Raw genomic sequence first — 17,972 nt, 5'->3', positions numbered from 1 at the left:
ATGGGCTTAGTTGCTCTGCGGCATGTGGGATCTTCCTGGACCAGGGCTTGAACCCGTGTCCCCTTCATTGGCAGACGGATTCTTAACCACTGTGCCACCAGGGAAGCCATGGATACGAATTTTTAACAAGATTCATCTAATCGGCTTTGTGAAACCATGACAGTTTTTATTAAAAAGGAAGGTGTTTGGAAGTTCAGACTTGACAACATTTATCACAGTGCTTTAAGTTTTACCGTTGTTGTTTTTCTCCCTCTATCTACTACACAGGGGCTCGAAAGGTCAGAGTGTGGAGCCGGGAGTTTGCTTTACAGTCAACCAGTGAGCCTGTGGCAGGACTAGGACCTGCTCTGGCTTGGAAGTGAGTGGGAGAAGAAACCTTGTAACTTCTTCCCAGAGAATTTCTTGGTACTAGGGTGGGAGTGGTGGTACCTCCTGAATGTAGGTGTTTGTAAAACACAAAGAGATGATTACTTTTTCTTATTTGGCTGTAAGCCTATGTCTTTCTTTTTTAGTTCCCTGAAGTCTGAATGTGGTTTGAATAGTAGATTCTGAGCTTCACAGACCTCATCATTCCAAGGCCCACACATTTAGTAGGTTATAGGTGGGGCCTACATGAAGCCACTGTGTAAAACAGAAAGTGGTGCTTCGAAGGGAAGTTGCAGTCTGTGAATTTCTGTGGGGCAGCAGAGCTTCGGTGAAAACTAGGAAAAGGGCTTCCTTTCTCTGCACAAACTCCCACACTAAGGGGACCTGTTTGCTGAGGAACACGTGGGCTGGATTTGGGCCCGATTCACCTGTTGGCCTAGTACCCTTGTGCAGGTCACAACCTGCTTATGATATATGGCTGTACTGATTATAGACAGAAGAAATATTTTCTGCCTCAGCAGCATCTGTTACAGGCAAAACCTAGGTCTCTAGGTTTTAGACATCTGTTTCCCACCAGTATTTGAGTGGCAATTGGATGACAGAGAAAAGAGAAATGTATTTGAATTAAAACTCTAGAGACAAATACAAACAAGATGGGGGCGATCAAGGTGTTTTCAGTAGATTAAGAAGTCTTTAAAATTACCTACCTTGAGCATGTAATATTGCTGAAGTCATATAATTGAAAGAGAAATAGTTTATGGTTTTTTAGAACATTATACTGGGAATGGTTTAAATAATTTATTGGTTCTTTTAAAAAGTCACCCAAGTGCAGTCTAAACCTATGAGTCTTTGTGGGCAAATAGAGCTCTTGTGCAAATCAGGAAAAGGCACTCTGTCCTCTGGGCAGATACAGTCCCGCACTAGGGTGACTGCTTGCCAGGAAACATGGGATTTAAAACTTCCTTGGATGGAGGCTTTTTGTTTTTGCTGAAAGAATTGTTTCTCTGAATTTCATCTTGTTCTTAGCCAGCTGGATGAGCTTTTGGATGCTCTAACACTCTGGGTTTGCTTTAAGGCCCTCAGGCAGTTTGATTGCATCTACGCAAGATAAACCCAATCAGCAGGATGTTGTGTTTTTTGAGAAAAATGGACTTCTCCATGGACATTTTACACTTCCTTTCCTCAAAGATGAGGTTAAGGTAGGTGCCTGAGTTGTTTTACCATCAAATTTAGAGGACTTTCCACAGCTATAGAGAAGAAGATTTGTATTTGATTTGGGTATGTAAATAGAAGCCCTGGAGTAGACAGTAATAAAAATAGTGGCTTCCTATGACTGAATTTTTTTTTATAAACCAAATTGTTTTTCCTAAGGAGATTTTGTAGAGAAGAAATAGCATTCCTTCCTCACCCTAGATAAATCACAGAAAGGAAATAGAAATGCCAGTTTTTATTGTTTATTTTGACAAAAGCATAATTCTTCCCAGTGATAAAGATACTTGTCACTTTTAACATGTAAACCTTAAGGAGGTTGTGTACCATTTGGATCTTCGTTGGAGCGGAAACAAATCATGGTAATTTATAATTATGTAAAAATTTAAACATATTAAAAGTTGAGAGAAGAGTTTAATGAACTCCCATGTACCTATTACTTACTTTCAACAGATATGTACCAGCATTTTGCAAAATTATTTTCATCTATTCTTCATTCTCTGCACCTCCCACACACTTTGTAAAAATTTCCTAGGGTTTTAATTTTTAAAATCATATTTTCAATATTCATTTCTCTAACAGTTGAGAACATTTTTCTTTATATAACCACAATTCCATTATCATACCTTACAAAATTAGTAATAATTCCTTAATATTATCTAATACCTAGTCCATATTCAAATATTCTTGATTGTCTAAAAATGTCACCTTCATTTGGTTAAGTATTTAAACATAATGCCTTTTTTTGAAGTCCTCTACATATGATGACAGAGATTTGTTTAGTAACTCCATAGGTTAATAATTTCCAGCTAGGGATCAACTCAGGTATGGGATTATTTGACTTGTGAGAGCAGGGAATTTAGCTGTCATAAAGATTTTGAGGTAAATACATAAAGGCCAGTGACAGGTCTTTTTTCCCTACTAGGTTAATGACCTTCTCTGGAATGCAGATTCCACTGTGCTTGCAGTTTGGCTGGAAGACCTTCAGAGGGAAGAAAATTCCACTCTAAAAACCTATGGTAAGACAGCTCTCGTATCTCAGCCTTCTGTCCCACAAAATGTAATTGAAAGTAGTAGGCCATGGAGTTTCCTTTATCCTTTTCACTCAGTCTTGTAATGGAATCAAAGATAACTGAGGCGGGTAGGTAGAGATGAGGGAGTGGTTAGCTTTTGATGGGATGGATTTCAGTTATGTATCAGGCAGGGTCTCTAGAGAAATAGAATCAGGGTAAGCTGGCTGGTTGGAAATTCAGTGAAGAGTTGATGTTGCAATCTTGAGTCTAAAATCTTTGGGACAGGCCCACAGTCTGGAAACTCAGACAAGATTCTCTGTTACAGTCTTGAGGCAAAATTCCATTTTCCACGGGAGGCCTTAGTTTTTGCTCTTAAGGCTCTATGAACTCTTTGGATGAGATTCATCCACATTATGGAGGGCAGTCTGCTGTACTTAAAGTCAGCTGCTTATAAAGGTTAATCACATCCACAGAATACCTTCCCAGCAACGTCTAGACTAGTGTTTGATCAAACAGCTAGACGCCATAGCCTAGTCAAGTTGACATGTAAATTAACCATCACAAGTCATCAGTGCTTTCTCTTCATAGATGGTACCACTGTAGCAAATAAAAATGCTAGCCAAAGGAATACTGTGGAAGTGAAAGAGAAATAAGATTAGATATAAGTAAGAATCTTCTATAGCTTTTAAATTGCAAATCAAATTGTAAATATGTATTTTTCAGTGTATATGTAATATGTGAAAGCATTAGAAAATAAAGATGGAAAGAAGAAAAGTTCTTCCATAATTCTGTCACTCAGTAATAATCACTATATAAAGTTTCTTGTCTTCCAGATTTTACGTATACATCTCAGTATAGCTATGATCTCATTTTTGTTAAATATGTAGGTATGATACCTGCAGTTTTGTAACTTGCTTTTACAGTGTGTCACAAACTTTCCATTTCAGATATCTATCTGTCATTTTAAATTGCTGTATATTCATTTATGCTACAGTTTATTAAATCTTATGTTGTTAGACATTTAAAGTTTTGTAATTTTTCACTGTCATCAATAGCAGTGCATTGAACATTTTTTTCATAAATCTTTTCATTTGCTTGATTATTTTCTGAGTGGCTTTCAAACTTTTTAATCAATAGAACTTTAGGGCTTCCCTGGTGGCGCAGTGGTTGAGAGTCCGCCTGCCAATGCAGGCGATACGGGTTCGTGCCCCGGTCTGGGAGGATCCCACATGCCGCGGAGCGGCTGGGCCTGTGAGCCATGGCCGCTGAGCCTACGCTTCCGGAGCCTGTGCTCTGCAATGGGAGAGGCCACAGCAGTGAGAGGCCCGCATACCACACACAAAAAAAAAAAAAAAAAAATAGAACTTTAACTGAAATGTTATTGAGAAGCTCATTCATTCATTTATTCATTCAACACAATAGTTCTCGACCCTGGCTGCACCTTTAGGAAAAAAAAAATACTACCAATATCTTATTTCAGAGTTGCTCTCAGTGTGTTATAATGGGGACTATACATCAGTATTAAATTTAAAAAAAAAAAAGCTTCCAGGTGATTTTTTTTGTAAACACCGACATTTATTTACTTATTTAGTTTTAATTTTATTTATTTATTTATTTATTTTTGGCTGTGTTGGGTCTTCGTTGCTGTGCGCGGACTGTCTCTAGTTGCGGCGAGCGGGGGCTACTCTTCCTTGTGCTGTGTGGGCTTCTCATTGCAGTGGCTTCCCTTGTTTGTGGAGCGTGGGCTCTAGGCACACAGGCTTCAGTAGTTGTGGCGCACGGGCTTAGTTGCTCTGCGGCATGTGGGGTCTTCCCAGACTAGGGCTCGAACCTATGTCCCCTGCATTGGCAGGCGGATTCTTAACCACTGTGCCACCGGGGAAGTCACCAGGTGATTTTTTAATGTGTAGCCAGAGTTGAGAACCACTGATTAACCAGGTGTTAATGGCTGGCCTTGTGATATGATCAGGATAAAAGTGTAGCTGCAAGAACAGCCTCAATGTCTGTGCTCACAGAGCCTGAGCCTGGAGTCTAACTTAACCCAGAGCTAGAAGTATTGTAGTAGCCTCGTTCGAGAACTAGGTTGGATTTGCTGTGATTGCTGAGTTAAAAATTAGTGATCAGGGAGATGTTTAAAGAAAAGAAATTCCTTAATATAATTAAAATCTTCATTGATGTGTGTCATCTGTTTAACAGAGGTTGGCTTTGACATGATTAGGTCTTTTTTTTCCAGCTTTATTGAGATATAATTGACATGTAACGTACATTCAGGAGCTACAGTGTGATGATTTGATACATGCATGTACTGTGAAATGTTTACCAGAATAAGGTTGATTAACTTATCCTTCACTTCGCATAATTACCATTTTTGTTGTTATGGTGAGAACTTTTTTTTGGCTGCCTTGGGTCTTTGTTGCTGCGTGCGGGCTTTCTCTAGTTGCGGTGAGCAGGAGCTACTCTTTGTTGTGGTGCGCGGGCTTCTCATTGTGGTGGCTTCCCTCGTTGTGGAGCACGGGCTCTAGAGCGCAGGCTCAGTAGTTGTGGTGCATGGGCTTAGTTGCTCCACTTGCCTTCATGCAGGCTTCAGTAGTCGTGGCACACGGGCTCAGTAGTTGTGGCTCATCGGCTCTAGACCGCAGGCTCAGTAGTTGTGGCGCACAGGCTTAGTTGCTCCGTGGCATGTGGGATCTTCCCAGACCAGGGCTCGAACCCGTGTCCCCTGCATTGGCAGGTGGATTCTTAACCACTGCACCACCAGGGAAGCCTGGTGAGAACATTTTAAATCTATTCTCGTAGCAACTTTCAAGTATACAATACAGTATTGTTAACTGTAGTCCCCATGCTATACATTAGATCTCTGGAACTTATAACTGAAGGGTTTGTACTTTTTGACCAACTTCTTCCTATTTCCTGCGCTCTACAGGTTTTGGTCTTGTTCTTTTAAGGGTAATTGCATGCTAATCTCCCTTGGACATAACTGCATGCAAAACACCTGGAAGAAAATAATAAGCGTCTTAAGCGTAATACAACATAGTGATGCTAGTCTCGTGCTCTTGGATTGGGTGTTTTAATATTTTTAATCTAATTGCCAAATTTTCTTCTTTCTAAGTCTTTATGAAAATAAAACAACTCACTAAAGCACTGTCCTATGGTAGGAGCCTTCCATCATCATGATCATAATGTTTGAAAGTAGAGGTAGAAATGAACACACATGCTTCTGGCCTTATTGATGCTTAATATTTTATCCTCATGAAAAACTATACTTTAACAATTGTTGTTAATATTATTATCTTAATGAAGAGGCTGAGCAGAAAGGGTCTCTTGAAGAAGAAAAGGGTGTCCTCTCCCTCTCTAGCAAGTGGTACGAAGTCTGGTCCTCAACCCCTGCCTCTGATGACCTTCCTTTCATTTTCCCCTGCAGTTCAGCTCTGGACTGTTGGAAACTATCACTGGTATCTCAAGCAAAGCCTGCCCTTCAGCACCTGTGGGAAGAGCAAGATTGTGTCTCTGATGTGGGACCCAGTGAACCCATACCGGCTGCATGTTCTCTGTCAAGGCTGGCATTACCTCTGCTATGACTGGCACTGGACGACTGACCGGAGCTCAGGAGAGAATTTAAGTGACATGGCAAATGTGGCTGTTGTTGATGGAAGTAAGGAGCTGAAAAGTGTGTCCGTGGGCCTGCAGGGGGCCTGAGCCAGGAGCCTGCAGATGTGGTAGTTTGACTAAAACAGTGCAGGATTTTTATTTGATTGATTATTCTGGTTGTTTGGTTTGTTTCTACTTGTTTTGGTTTCAATTGGATGGGAACGCCCTTAGGCGAGGTGTGTACTCCCCTGAGAACCATAGTCTCTCCTCTCCCCCTGCCTCCCTTAACTCCCTTTTCTACTACAACCATGGCCTTTACACATTTGCTTGTCTGGGCTTTGAAGACATTGACATTTCTGACCCTGGGTGGAGAGGAAGACAATAGTAGGCTTCTGGCATTGTTGTGTCAGCCTTGTCTTTGTGCCCTGTCATAGGGTTACATTGACCCTCACACCACTCCATTGTATTGCTTTATTTTTTGATATATATTTAATTTATATGTATAATTTGCTTGCTAATTATATACCTTTCCAGTATCTTCAGTTTAAGTTACAGACATCGGCCTAGTACTCGGATTGGATTGGTGTTTTGTTTTGTTTTGTTTTGTGGTACGCGGGCCTCTCACTGCTGTGGCCTCTCCCGCCGCGGAGCACAGGCTCCGGACGCGCAGGCTCAGCGGCCATGGCTCACGGGCCCAGCCGCTCCGCAGCATGTGGGATCCTCCCAGATCGGGGCACGAACCCGCGTCCCCTGGGACCCCCAACCACTGCGCCACCAGGGAAGCCCCTGGATTGGTGTTTTTTAATTAGGTTTTTGTTTAGTGAGGGGAAAGAAACTAGGGAAAGTCAGTCTTTCCTGAATAGACAGTTTATTTATTGCTGATGACCTAAAGAAAAACTTGCTTCTAAGATTGTAACGTGAGTTGATGTATTAATTTATGCTCTATGTAATGATCATAATACTGATTTTACAATCATATGTTCCATATAGAGGACTTAATCACATATGCCTTATTACCAGATCCATGCACAGGGAAGTGCTTTAAGGATTTTGGTTTATTCTGGCTTGGTTGCAGGCCCAGGTTTAAAGCTAGAACTCTGACCTTTTGGCCTGCTTGCCCTAGTCCCTGGCACCTGAAACTCCAAGCCCCGAGATGGACTGCTATAGGCCTGGAAGTGACAATAGCCAGATATAGACAGAGCTCTGACACTTACTTTCCTCCTGTACACTGTATTTAAGCTTATTCATGATAAAAACACCAACAATTACTTTTAAGAATCGCTGTATGTTTTCTACCACCGTTATTAGTGGTGCTGTGCTGTCCAGATGCCTTGTTTTACAAATTGAACATCCATATGTCTCATCCTCTCTCTCTCTCGCATGCAGACAGGGTATTGGTGACAGTCTTCCAGCAGAGTGTGGTTCCTCCTCCCATGTGCACCTACCGACTGCTGCTCCCACACCCTGTAAATCAAGTCATGTTCTCGGCACACCCTAAAAAGAGCAATGACCTCGCTATCCTAGATGCCAGTAACCAAATTTCTGTTTATAAATGTGGTATGTTCAAAAACTGTTATCAGGATGTTCTGAGTCAAATCTCCTACACGAAAGCAAATTATAGTTTGGTGTTGCATTAGCTCTAGGGCTTCCAAAATTTTTGAAGTTTATAATTAATATCATTCTTACTGTGATGTTTAATTGACCTGCAAGGTTTTTTGTGTGTTTGTGGGGGGGGTTCAATCCTACTCTGGCTAATGAGAAGAATTCTTTTTGCTTTGTTGAATTTGAAGGGTTAGTTATTTAAGAATAATTCTCAACCCTAGAAAGAACGTAGTATCTCGTTACATCCTTAACATTGCCATTGCACATATTTTCAGTTGATCTCACAGCTTTCCTAGGAGCTGTGTCAGAGGTGGAGTTTTTCTGTTTTATGGATGAGGGAACAGCATGCCGGAGGGTTTGCAGTCTGCTTGAGCAAGAAAGGACAAGGACCTCTACTTAGGTGTTTTAGCGTCTAATCTAGTTGTCCTTCCACAGTCCCATTGCTGTCAGTTTCTAGTTGCCTTCCTGATGCACTTGAAGAACCTGACATTTGTGAATTCTGTGGTTGTATCGTAAGTTATACTGGCACATGGCAGTGGTAGCCTTGTTTTCAAATAAGTTTTGAATTCTTAGCCTGAAAGGTAGGCAGAAATTTAATTTAAGAAAGAGGTTGAGATGTGGCTATTTTCTAGATTGCTTTATTTGTAAAGTGGATTAAATCTTCTAGAACCCATTAAATGCAGAACTGCATATCCTTAGTATCAGGAAAAATGTTTGTAGTTTACTATGATAGTATTTGCATCTTTTTTTCCTAGGTGATAGTCCAAGCGTAGACTCTACAGTGAAACTGGGAGCTGTGGGTGGAAATGGATTTAAAATTTCTCTTAGAACACCTCATCTGGACAAGAGCTACAAGTAGGTGGTTCTTAGTTGCCTTGGACCTCTGGGCACAGAAGCAGCCAGCATTTAGTCCTGAATTCAGCCAGCTATTATTATCTTATCCTGCGCCTGTTGCTTAGTGGAACAAGAAGTAGATACAACACCTGGGCCCTGGTTTTTCAGCCTGGTTGGATAAGTCAGTTACCTATATATCTGAATATCATATATGCTGATGGGTGACAATGGAGCATAAGTCTTAGGCTGACTTAGAACCCATTCCCCCAACATCCTTGGGGGGATTTTTCAACAGGGAGAATCCCATGGGAAAGATGGAGATGCAGATGGTGGAGCAGAGTGCATTTGCTTTTACACAAATGAGGATACGTACGTTGTTGATGTGCGGTTGACCTAATGCAGTCTCTAGTTGGTCTCATCCTGCAGTGCAGAACTTTTGGTTGCTGTGTTTTGAGGCTCTCGGGTTGGAAATCAGAATGCATTTTCCTATTGAAACAGTGCTACAAACAGTTGGATATAATTGAATACCTCAGGTGCACTATAGGCATTGTAGAATGACCCAGAAGCCAAATTATTAATTATAAGTCCATTTCTGTGAGAACCCAGAGTTTGATTCTGTTCTATTTAATAAGCCCATGTTCTTAACTGACGCAGCACTTTGTCTCCTGGGCACATTTATTTATTTCTAAATTAATGGGAATAATGAGCAAATAACTGAATACAATAAATAATATGTTTCTTAAATGCCAATATATGCAATATATTTAATAAATGAATATATTTCCTACCTGTGTATGATTTGGGAGCTGTCTATATAATGCCTAGTAGTTTTTCAAAGAGCATGTGCGTAGATTATTTCATTTCACAGACTTGAAAGTTTAGAGGACAGATTTAAGGCAAACTAGAAAGCATGAGGCAATTGAGAATATAGTTTCATTTTTTTAAAAACTGTGAGAAGGATAGCTCTATGTCATTTAGAGAAGGTTTCATGAAGGGCATAAATAACTTACTTTGAACCTTGAAGAAGAGAGAGGTTTAGGATTGCCAGAGAAGGATTGAGAATGGTGGGTGTGGTGGGCAGAAGAGAGTCAGTGAGAACTGAGGCGGGAGTGCTCCTGCGTGGGGCTGAATGCAGTGGAGAGACTGAGTCCAGGGAGAGCTGGTTGAGTAGGGAGGTCCGACTAGTGCCTCAGCTTGTTCGGTGCCCGCTGAGGATCTGCTGCTTGAGCTGAAAGGCGGGAAGGAGCCATTGTGAGTTCCCGCAGGAAGTAGTTAAAACAGGCCCTCCTCCAGTGTCTGAATGCTACAGGAGGAAGGCATTAGCGGCAAAGAAGTCATCTCCCAAACTAATTAGTCATTTTGATGAGATGCTTAGGAAAGGATCCATTCAATTGAGACCTAAATATCTGCTGGAGCCTTGTTTGAATGCTGATAAATGGTAACAACGGAAGACTGCTGGGGTTTATTCATGTAGGGCCTGGGGCAGTCACTTTTTCTTGTGTAGTCAGTTTCTTGAAATGTTCTCTTCAAATCTAAAGATCTCAGAGTGTAAGATACTTGAGTTTAAATACTAGAAAAAGGTATTCTTAAGCCGGGCAGACATTATTTTTGGATTTTCTAGTATTGGGTATTACCTCAGGTTTTGTCCCTCCAAATAGTTAGGAGTTGACTATGTATAAAGTGGTTCATTCTTCATTCAGGAAAGTCTCGGTGTTGTTAAAGTTTTATTCATGTTTTGAAAATTCTTCGATGTTTAAAACAGAATTCAGTTGGAGAACAGTGAAGATGAAGAAGTAAACCCACTGAAGCTCGGCCTTCTCACCTGGGTTCAGGAAGACGTTTTCCTGGCTGTGAGCCGCAGTCAGTCCAGCCCACAGTCTGTCATTCACCGTCTGACTGTGGCCCCTTCTGGGACGGACGACGAGCAGGGGCAGCTCAACATTAGGTATTCCAGCAATTCCCTGTATTCCGTGTGTTAATAAGCAGATAGAGTTAGGCTTTTTTATGAGCATGGGACTTTTTTTTTTTCACTTCCAGTGAGCAGGGTTGAGGGGCAGTGGCTTCCTTTTTAGACATACTTAGCAAGAGGGTTAAGTCTAGTTTTTAGTCGTGTCAAAATATAGACTAAAATATATCAAGAAGTGGTGAAAAATAGCACAAGTGCCAAGAGATGACGCAAAACGTTTTTAAAGTGTGTTAAAAAAATTTCATTCAGCTTATATTCCAGCAGAGTAATTATTAGCCTATGAGAATTAGCCACTCTAATTACCCTTGTTAGTTATTAAAATCGATTATGAGATCTGTATATATGCACTTTATTTTTTTATTTTTATTTTTTTTTGCGGTATGCGGGCCTCTCACTGTTGTGGCCTCTCCCGTTGCGGAGCACAGGCTCTGGACGCACAGGCTCAGCGGCCATGGCTCACGGGCTTAGTTGCTCCGCGGATGTGGGATCTTCCCGGACCAGGGCACGAACCCGTGTCTCCTGCATCGGCAGGCGGATTCTCAACCACTGCGCCACCAGGGAAGCCCTATGCACTTTATTTTGATTTAGTGACTTCAAAATACTTCTTCCGGCCTCCTATACATTTTGTTTGGCACTTGATTGCATTTATTACTAGAAAGCCTCTTCTGTTTTTCTTTGCTAACATTTCATAGCTCCCTGGCCCTGAGTTTCATTTTGATTCCTGACTGCATCTTTGTCACGTAACAGGTTTCATTAATGAATGTTGTTTTCTGTATTGCAAGCCCTGTTGTGCACCAGATAGCGTTGTGTGGACAGCTCTGAGGAATCCTCAGGTTTCCAGTGTCAGAACTCGGCACCTTAGGCGTACATTGATAGTAACCCCCAGATTCACATGGAATTAAAGTTCTGCTGGTTAGCTTTAAGTTCTGAAAACCGTTGTTGCAAAATTAGGAACCTTTCTTTATTGTATGCATGAAGCATATTCCAAATGCAGTTATTAACGTCTAGTCTTTGAATGATACTGCTTCATATTTTTTTAAAAAATATTTATTTATTTATGATTTATTTTGGCTGCACTAGGTCTTAGTTGTGGCACGCAGGATCTTTTTTAGTTGCATCACATGGGATCTAGTTCCCCAACCAGGGATCGAACCCAGGCTCCTTGCATTGGGAGCACGGAGTCTTAACCGCTGGCCCACCAGGGAAGCCCCAATAATGCTTCATATTTTTAAAGGTTTTGTGACTATGTCTGGATGCAGAATATGTTCTAGCTGCATGCAGACTTAACAGGGGCTTCCTTTGGAAAACAGCAATTTACATTAGAAATGCCTAAATTATGCATGTTTCCGCTACTTCAAATTTGAAATTTTTTTATCATTATCTTGTAAAAGGTAAATGCCGTCATCTCACTTGCTATAAAGGAAGTGAGAAGTCATTTAAAATGTATTTCTGCTGCTTTGACTTTTGTTTCTCAAAGAAGACTATTTTGTTCATACAAAATGTTAATGTCTTTGATGAATATATAGTCCCCCAATCAGCTTATAGCTTACATTTACTATAGCTTGTGCTTTGTAAAAGGTACTCTTTTAAGTGCTCTTCCTATATTAACTCACTTATTTCTCACCACACCTCTCTGAAGTATGTACTGTTGGCGCCCTCATTTTACAGCTGAGACAGCTGAGGAACAGAGCAGTTTAAGTAACTTGCCTGAGATAATGCAGGTGGAGCCAGGATCCAGTCCCAGCCATTGCACCTCCAGAGTCTATTCCCTTAACTTCTCAGATAACTTATCCTCCCCAAATTTGTGGCATTTGGGGGTTTTTTTGTAGATTTGTTTGAAACTCTTTGAATAGATGTTAGCATTGGCACCATTTACTTTTATCGTACCTCTTCCACTTCCTTTAAGACATGTCTACTCTTGGTTCATTGACTCAGGAAAAAATATAATAGCAATAACAGATTCCCCTCTTCCCATTAAGGGAGACCCACAGATTTCTATGAATGAATATAATAGCAATATAGGTATTAAGTGTGCTCACTTTCCTACAGATTCACTGCTTTATTTATTTATTTATTTTTTTGCGGTACGCGGGCCTCTCACTGTTGTGGCCCCTCCCGCTGCGGAGCACAGGCTCGGGACGCGCAGGCCCAGCAGCCATGGCTCATGGGCCCAGCCGCTCCGCGGCATGTGGGATCTTCCCAGACCGGGGCACGAACCTGCGTCCCCTGCATCGGCAGGCGGACTCTCAACCACTGCACCACCAGGGAAGGAAGCCCTCACTGCTTTATTTAATGCAGTAAATTTAAATAAGTTGCAATAAGTTATATAAAGTTGCTGCCAGAATAGGAGTGATGACCTCACAATGTAGACACCTACTTATTGACATTGTGGAAAATAATGTTATGTGACAGGTAATTGCTTTACCTGGGTTTGCGCTTGCAGTAGTTCATCTATTAGTGTGTATATACATATGTGTGTGCATTTATTATGTTTGTTGTATTGAAATAGGCAGTGCAGAACCAAAGGAAAATTGCTTCTTTTTCTGTTTTGCAAAATCAATGAAATGTCACTACTTTTGAGAAAAATAGTCTGTTCATGCTTTCTTCACTTCCTTCTTTTTTTTTTTTTACTCTTGTCAGTTCATCTGTGACAGTGGATGGGGTCATAATCAGTCTGTGTTGCAACTCCAAGACCAAGTCAGTAGCACTGCAGGTGGCTGGTGGTCAGATACTTAAGTACCTTTGGGGTGAGTGTCAAAATGTTAGGAAAGCATGTTTATGACTTACGTAGATATTTAATTCTTGAGCACATATACTTGTATCTTATCAGTGTTGCGGTGATTGTTAGGTCTTTCAACGACCCAGAAAAACCCTAATCTATAGGGTGGAATTAGCAGGTGTGTTCTCCCTGTATTTTCTCTTGTAATGAACTGGAGTACTTTACTGAGTTTCCAAAACACATTTGAAAAGTGATTTAAATTGCATGTTAAGTATTTTAGCAAGCATTAATGTAACAGTTTTTTTTTTACGAAGAGCAGATCAGCTCTTGATAAACCTCATCTGCCAATCCTGCAGAATCACCCTCTCTGGCTCTTGAACCATGGAAGGACCCTGGTGGACTTCCTGTTCGATTTCCTTATCCGTGCACACAGACCGAACTGGCCATGGTTGGAGGAGAGGTAAGTAAACACAAGGCAGAAAAACTTACCACTCAGAGCAGTGACCCGGGAACTGATTAGCATTAAGTAGAAAGAGTGTGTGCTTTGGAGGTGGACCTGAGTATCCACTAAATCTCAAGGCAACAATGCGAAGTTACTCACTCTCAACAGTGAGAAGTTTCCTGAGCCTCAGCCTCTCAATCTCTGAAATGGGATTAAGAGATTGCCTGGCGTGTAGTAGTTAGTTGATTCCTTTCCTTGGAAGTATAAATTCAAAAATAGAAAAATGCAACTGTATTTTATAAAACTAACTTTGAATGTTTTGTACAAATGGGGGTACATGCAAATGTACCCCCATTTGTACAAAACATTCAAAGTTAGTTTTATAAGTAACTTTGGGGGACAACAGAAATGTAATCTTGAAACTAGTATTCAGTAGGTTATCATTCATCAAACATTAGAATGCCTATAATTGTGGCCGGTGGGTAGGATACAGTGGTTACAAAACCAAACAGCTGACTAATTCCTGCCCTTCTGGAATTTTTAATCTATGAATACGGGTATGGCTGTCCCTTCTGATAGGAGAAAGAAGTAAATGAGCAGGGTGTAATGGTAGAGAATAGAGAAGTGTTTGAGGCTAGTTAGAGGATGGTGGCTGTGAGGATGGGGAGACCAGCTTTGGGTGGTCTGGGAAAGCCTCTAGGAGGTGGTGGTGTATATTGCTGAGTGTGAAGAAAAAGAAAGTCTATCTCTGAGAAAGGGAGAGTGTTCCAGGGAGGAGGAACTATCCATACTGTGAGCTTAGAAAAGCTCAGCTTATTCAAGGAACCTAATGGAAGCAATGGGTAGACCTTAGTGATAGGCCATGGGAAGGAGTGTGGCTTTGCTCATTTAACATAGATTGGAAATTGATGATTTTTAATCAGGGAGTAGTGTGATGTGCTTCACGGTTTGAAAGGTTATCCTGGCTGCCCAGTAGAGGGAAGGTTGAAAGGGAGGAGAGTGGAAGTGGCTGTGAGTGGAGGCAGTGAGGGGCCAAAAGGTGATACGTTTGAGACATGCGTAGGAGATAGAAACGGCAGGGCTTGCTGATGGCGCTGGATGGCGTCGTAGCACACTTTGCACTGGACCAGCCACATCTTAGGCATCTTCAGTCCCCATTACAAGGACCTAGATGTGAAGTCATAGGGCAATGGAACCATGTAATAGAAAAGTTTGGTTTAATTAGTTTGGCTAGAAATGTTTGTAATTTCATATTTTATTTCTTTGCAGGAATGTGTCCTTGGTCTGACTGATAGATGTCGCTTTTTCATCAATGACACTGAGGTATCAAGGCTTGTTCTGACACTGGATCTTTTTCGGTCTTGGCTCCAAGTAATATAGCTAACTCTCCTCTCTGCCTCCCTGGCTTTTGTAGGTTGCTTCAAATATCACATCATTTGCAGTATATGATGAGTTTTTATTGTTGACGACTCATTCCCATACTTGCCAGTGTTTTTGCCTGAGAGATGTGTCATTGAAAAGTAAGTTTTCAGTGTATAAAATAGAAAATAGTCCCTGTTCTAATATCCTTTGTCCTTTGAAGTCTTGATGAGTTAAGATTGTTGCATACTTTGGCTTTTTATCGTGGAGTCCTAGACTGGAGAAAACTTTTCAAGTTCATTTACTGAGCCCCTAATCTCAACATGGTATCTCAGTTGAATCACTCCACACCAATTAGCAAAGAGAAGCAGGTCCTTCCTTAAGCAGCACATCCTAAGGTAAACAAACAATTTTCAGGAAATTTTTTAATATAACTAATATTTTACTTTGAATTACCATGTAGGCACCAAACTGGCAATATGCTCAATCTTCTTTGTAATCTTCCTTTTCTCACTGTGGCAACCCTCCATTGTATATCTGAAGGACTCCATCTCATGGTTCGTAGGAAATCGGCCGCATTTTTTTCCCTGTGTTCCATGCCCCCCCACCCAGTGTGTATGTGTGCACATGCACACAATTTTCTTATGAAAAAAAAAGCCCACTTATTTTCTTTGCTTCTATTGATAACTTGGAAACAGGGCATCTTTCACTGATACGATCGTAGCTTTATCAGTACACTAAGACCGAGAGAAGGTGCCCAGTCCTCCCTGTGTTTTCATATCAGTTGAGAAGTTGTGTAGGGGCACGTGCATGAGGGCTCTGTGAGACAGCACAAAATTCTGGGATAAGATTGTTTATCAGAGGGGCTAATGGTCTTGAGGCGGCTGAGTGAGAGAGCACTGCGGCTTAGTTGTTAATTGCTTCCTTCTACTTTGGGTAACATGCAGTTTCAGCTGCAGTTAATGGAGAGTGGCTTGTCCTGAGAGTGATTCTTAAGGCTTAGCCTATGGTGTCTTTAGCATTACAGGCAGGTCTGAGCAGCAGCCACGTGTCTAATGGGGAATCCCTGCGGAAGGTGGAGAGGGGTTCACGCATTGTCACTGTTGTGCCCCAGGACACAAAGCTTATATTACAGGTAAGCTGATTTTTCAGGCTATGTTTCTGATAATCATTTGACAGTAAATACGAAATAATTCTTGTGGATTATATTTTAAGCTGTCTTATCATTTGTATTAATTTATTATCAGCCTTTCCTTCCTAAGTTCTCTGTTAGCTTTATACAAAGGAGTGTTAATTCAGGCTCTGCCCAGTAAGGCTAAGAGGGAAACTTTTCTTAAAAGTCAAAATAAATTTTGAGCACAAATAAATTTTGCCAAAGGTATGCTCATTTTACAGTGTTGTGTTAGTTCTCTAAGAAGAGTTAGGTAAAGTTGTATATCCTGGATATTTAATTTTTTTTCTATTTAGTTAAAAATGTTATTGATTTAATTTATTTATTTTAAGATGCCAAGGGGAAACTTAGAAGTTGTTCATCATCGAGCCCTGGTTTTAGCTCAAATTCGGAAGTGGCTGGACAAGTAAGTACCATGTATATGATTAGTTAGCTTATTGTTATGACTTATGTGTGAAGACAGCAAGTATTCCATTAAGATTTTTAAAACTTAAAAGTCTTTAAATCTTTCATTACATATATCTTCAATCAGATTCTCAGAGGCTCTTTCTCACACTTTGATTCTTATATCGTATGGTGTAATAAACATTCCTAGCAGAAGGAATCATGAGGCTCATTGTACGAAACAAGGCTTCCTAGCCTAAGGGGAACGATATAGGCTTTAGATGGCCTGTGAACCCAGGGAATTTTTGCACCATCCTGTGTCTATGTGTATCTGTCTGGGCAGAAGGCCCAAGGCTTTCAGCAGACTTATAAAAAGGCCTATGACCCAAAAATGCCTGAGCCACTGTTGTGAAGGAAATGATCCATTGTTTGAATCTCTGAATTTGGGGGAAACTTCATATTGGAAAGATGTTTACTAACATTTTGTTAAAAAAGAAAGTAACTCTAAGTTCCATAATGATTTTCTTGTATGCGTGTGTGTGGATATAGTCCTCAACCGGCCATGATGACTAAATCACACCTTTTAGGAAGGTAAATGAATCTGGTACCTGATTTTTTTCATTCTATGATTTCAGAGTAGAAATCCAGTAGTAGTTGGGTTATAGTCTTACTTTTGTTTTTATGGTTTTTTGGTTTTTTTTGCGGTACGCGGGCCTCTCACTGTTGTGGCCTCTCCCGTTGTGGAGCACAGGCTCCAGACACGCAGGCTTAGAGGCCATGGCTCACGGGCCCAGCCGCTCCGCGGCATGTGGGATCTTCCCAGACCGGGACACGAACCCACATCCCCTGCATCGGCAGGCGGACTCTCAACCACTGCGCCACTGGGGAAGCCCTATAGTCTTAATTTTAACTGGTTTATAAAATTATGAAAATATGCTGAGTCCAGGGAGCTTACTTTTTATGAAATGCCCTCTCTGTCCATTTTCTGTCTCTTCACAGACTAATGTTTAAAGAAGCATTTGAATGCATGAGAAAACTGAGAATTAATCTCAATCTGATTCATGATCATAACCCTAAGGTAACATTCTAAATCTGATATTTATCATAGCTTACCTTAGGCTTGAACTAAGATGATCTGAACTAAAATGTTTTATCCTTTTTTTATTCTTTTCTTGGGTAGGTGTTTCTTGAAAATGTGGAAACCTTCGTAAGACAGATAGATTCTGTAAATCATATTAATTTGTTTTTCACAGAATTGAAGTAAGTATTTTGTATAATTCATGAGTATCATATGCATAATTTTCTCTCTTCTGGTTAAG

General features: G+C 40.8%; 2 protein-coding genes across 10 annotated transcripts in view; one reads left to right on the top strand and one right to left on the bottom strand.

The window, feature by feature from the left end:
• LOC131761437 (elongator complex protein 1-like) overlaps window positions 1-17,972 on the bottom strand; it is a 447,559-nt gene that overhangs the window by 375,876 nt on the left and 53,711 nt on the right. The gene's annotated exons all lie outside the window — the stretch shown is intronic.
• Window positions 1-17,972, top strand: part of LOC131761417 (elongator complex protein 1) — a 63,390-nt gene that overhangs the window by 14,328 nt on the left and 31,090 nt on the right. For all 9 annotated transcript variants that reach the window (XM_059072213.2, XM_067041005.1, XM_067041002.1 and 6 more), the window contains 15 exons: window positions 268-358; window positions 1,442-1,565; window positions 2,501-2,594; window positions 6,010-6,240; window positions 7,563-7,733; window positions 8,534-8,633; window positions 10,375-10,557; window positions 13,219-13,325; window positions 13,654-13,757; window positions 15,009-15,062; window positions 15,154-15,259; window positions 16,118-16,233; window positions 16,602-16,675; window positions 17,653-17,731; window positions 17,834-17,913. In XM_059072213.2, coding sequence (XP_058928196.1) covers window positions 268-358; window positions 1,442-1,565; window positions 2,501-2,594; window positions 6,010-6,240; window positions 7,563-7,733; window positions 8,534-8,633; window positions 10,375-10,557; window positions 13,219-13,325; window positions 13,654-13,757; window positions 15,009-15,062; window positions 15,154-15,259; window positions 16,118-16,233; window positions 16,602-16,675; window positions 17,653-17,731; window positions 17,834-17,913 — 1,714 coding nt within the window. The remainder of the gene's footprint in view (window positions 1-267; window positions 359-1,441; window positions 1,566-2,500; window positions 2,595-6,009; window positions 6,241-7,562; window positions 7,734-8,533; window positions 8,634-10,374; window positions 10,558-13,218; window positions 13,326-13,653; window positions 13,758-15,008; window positions 15,063-15,153; window positions 15,260-16,117; window positions 16,234-16,601; window positions 16,676-17,652; window positions 17,732-17,833; window positions 17,914-17,972) is intronic.

This window comes from Kogia breviceps, chromosome 8, assembly GCF_026419965.1.
Source record: "Kogia breviceps isolate mKogBre1 chromosome 8, mKogBre1 haplotype 1, whole genome shotgun sequence".
Taxonomy (NCBI): Eukaryota; Metazoa; Chordata; class Mammalia; order Artiodactyla; family Physeteridae; genus Kogia; species Kogia breviceps.
The sequence above is the reverse complement of the archived record's forward strand: the minus strand, read 5'-3'. Positions and strand labels throughout refer to the sequence as shown.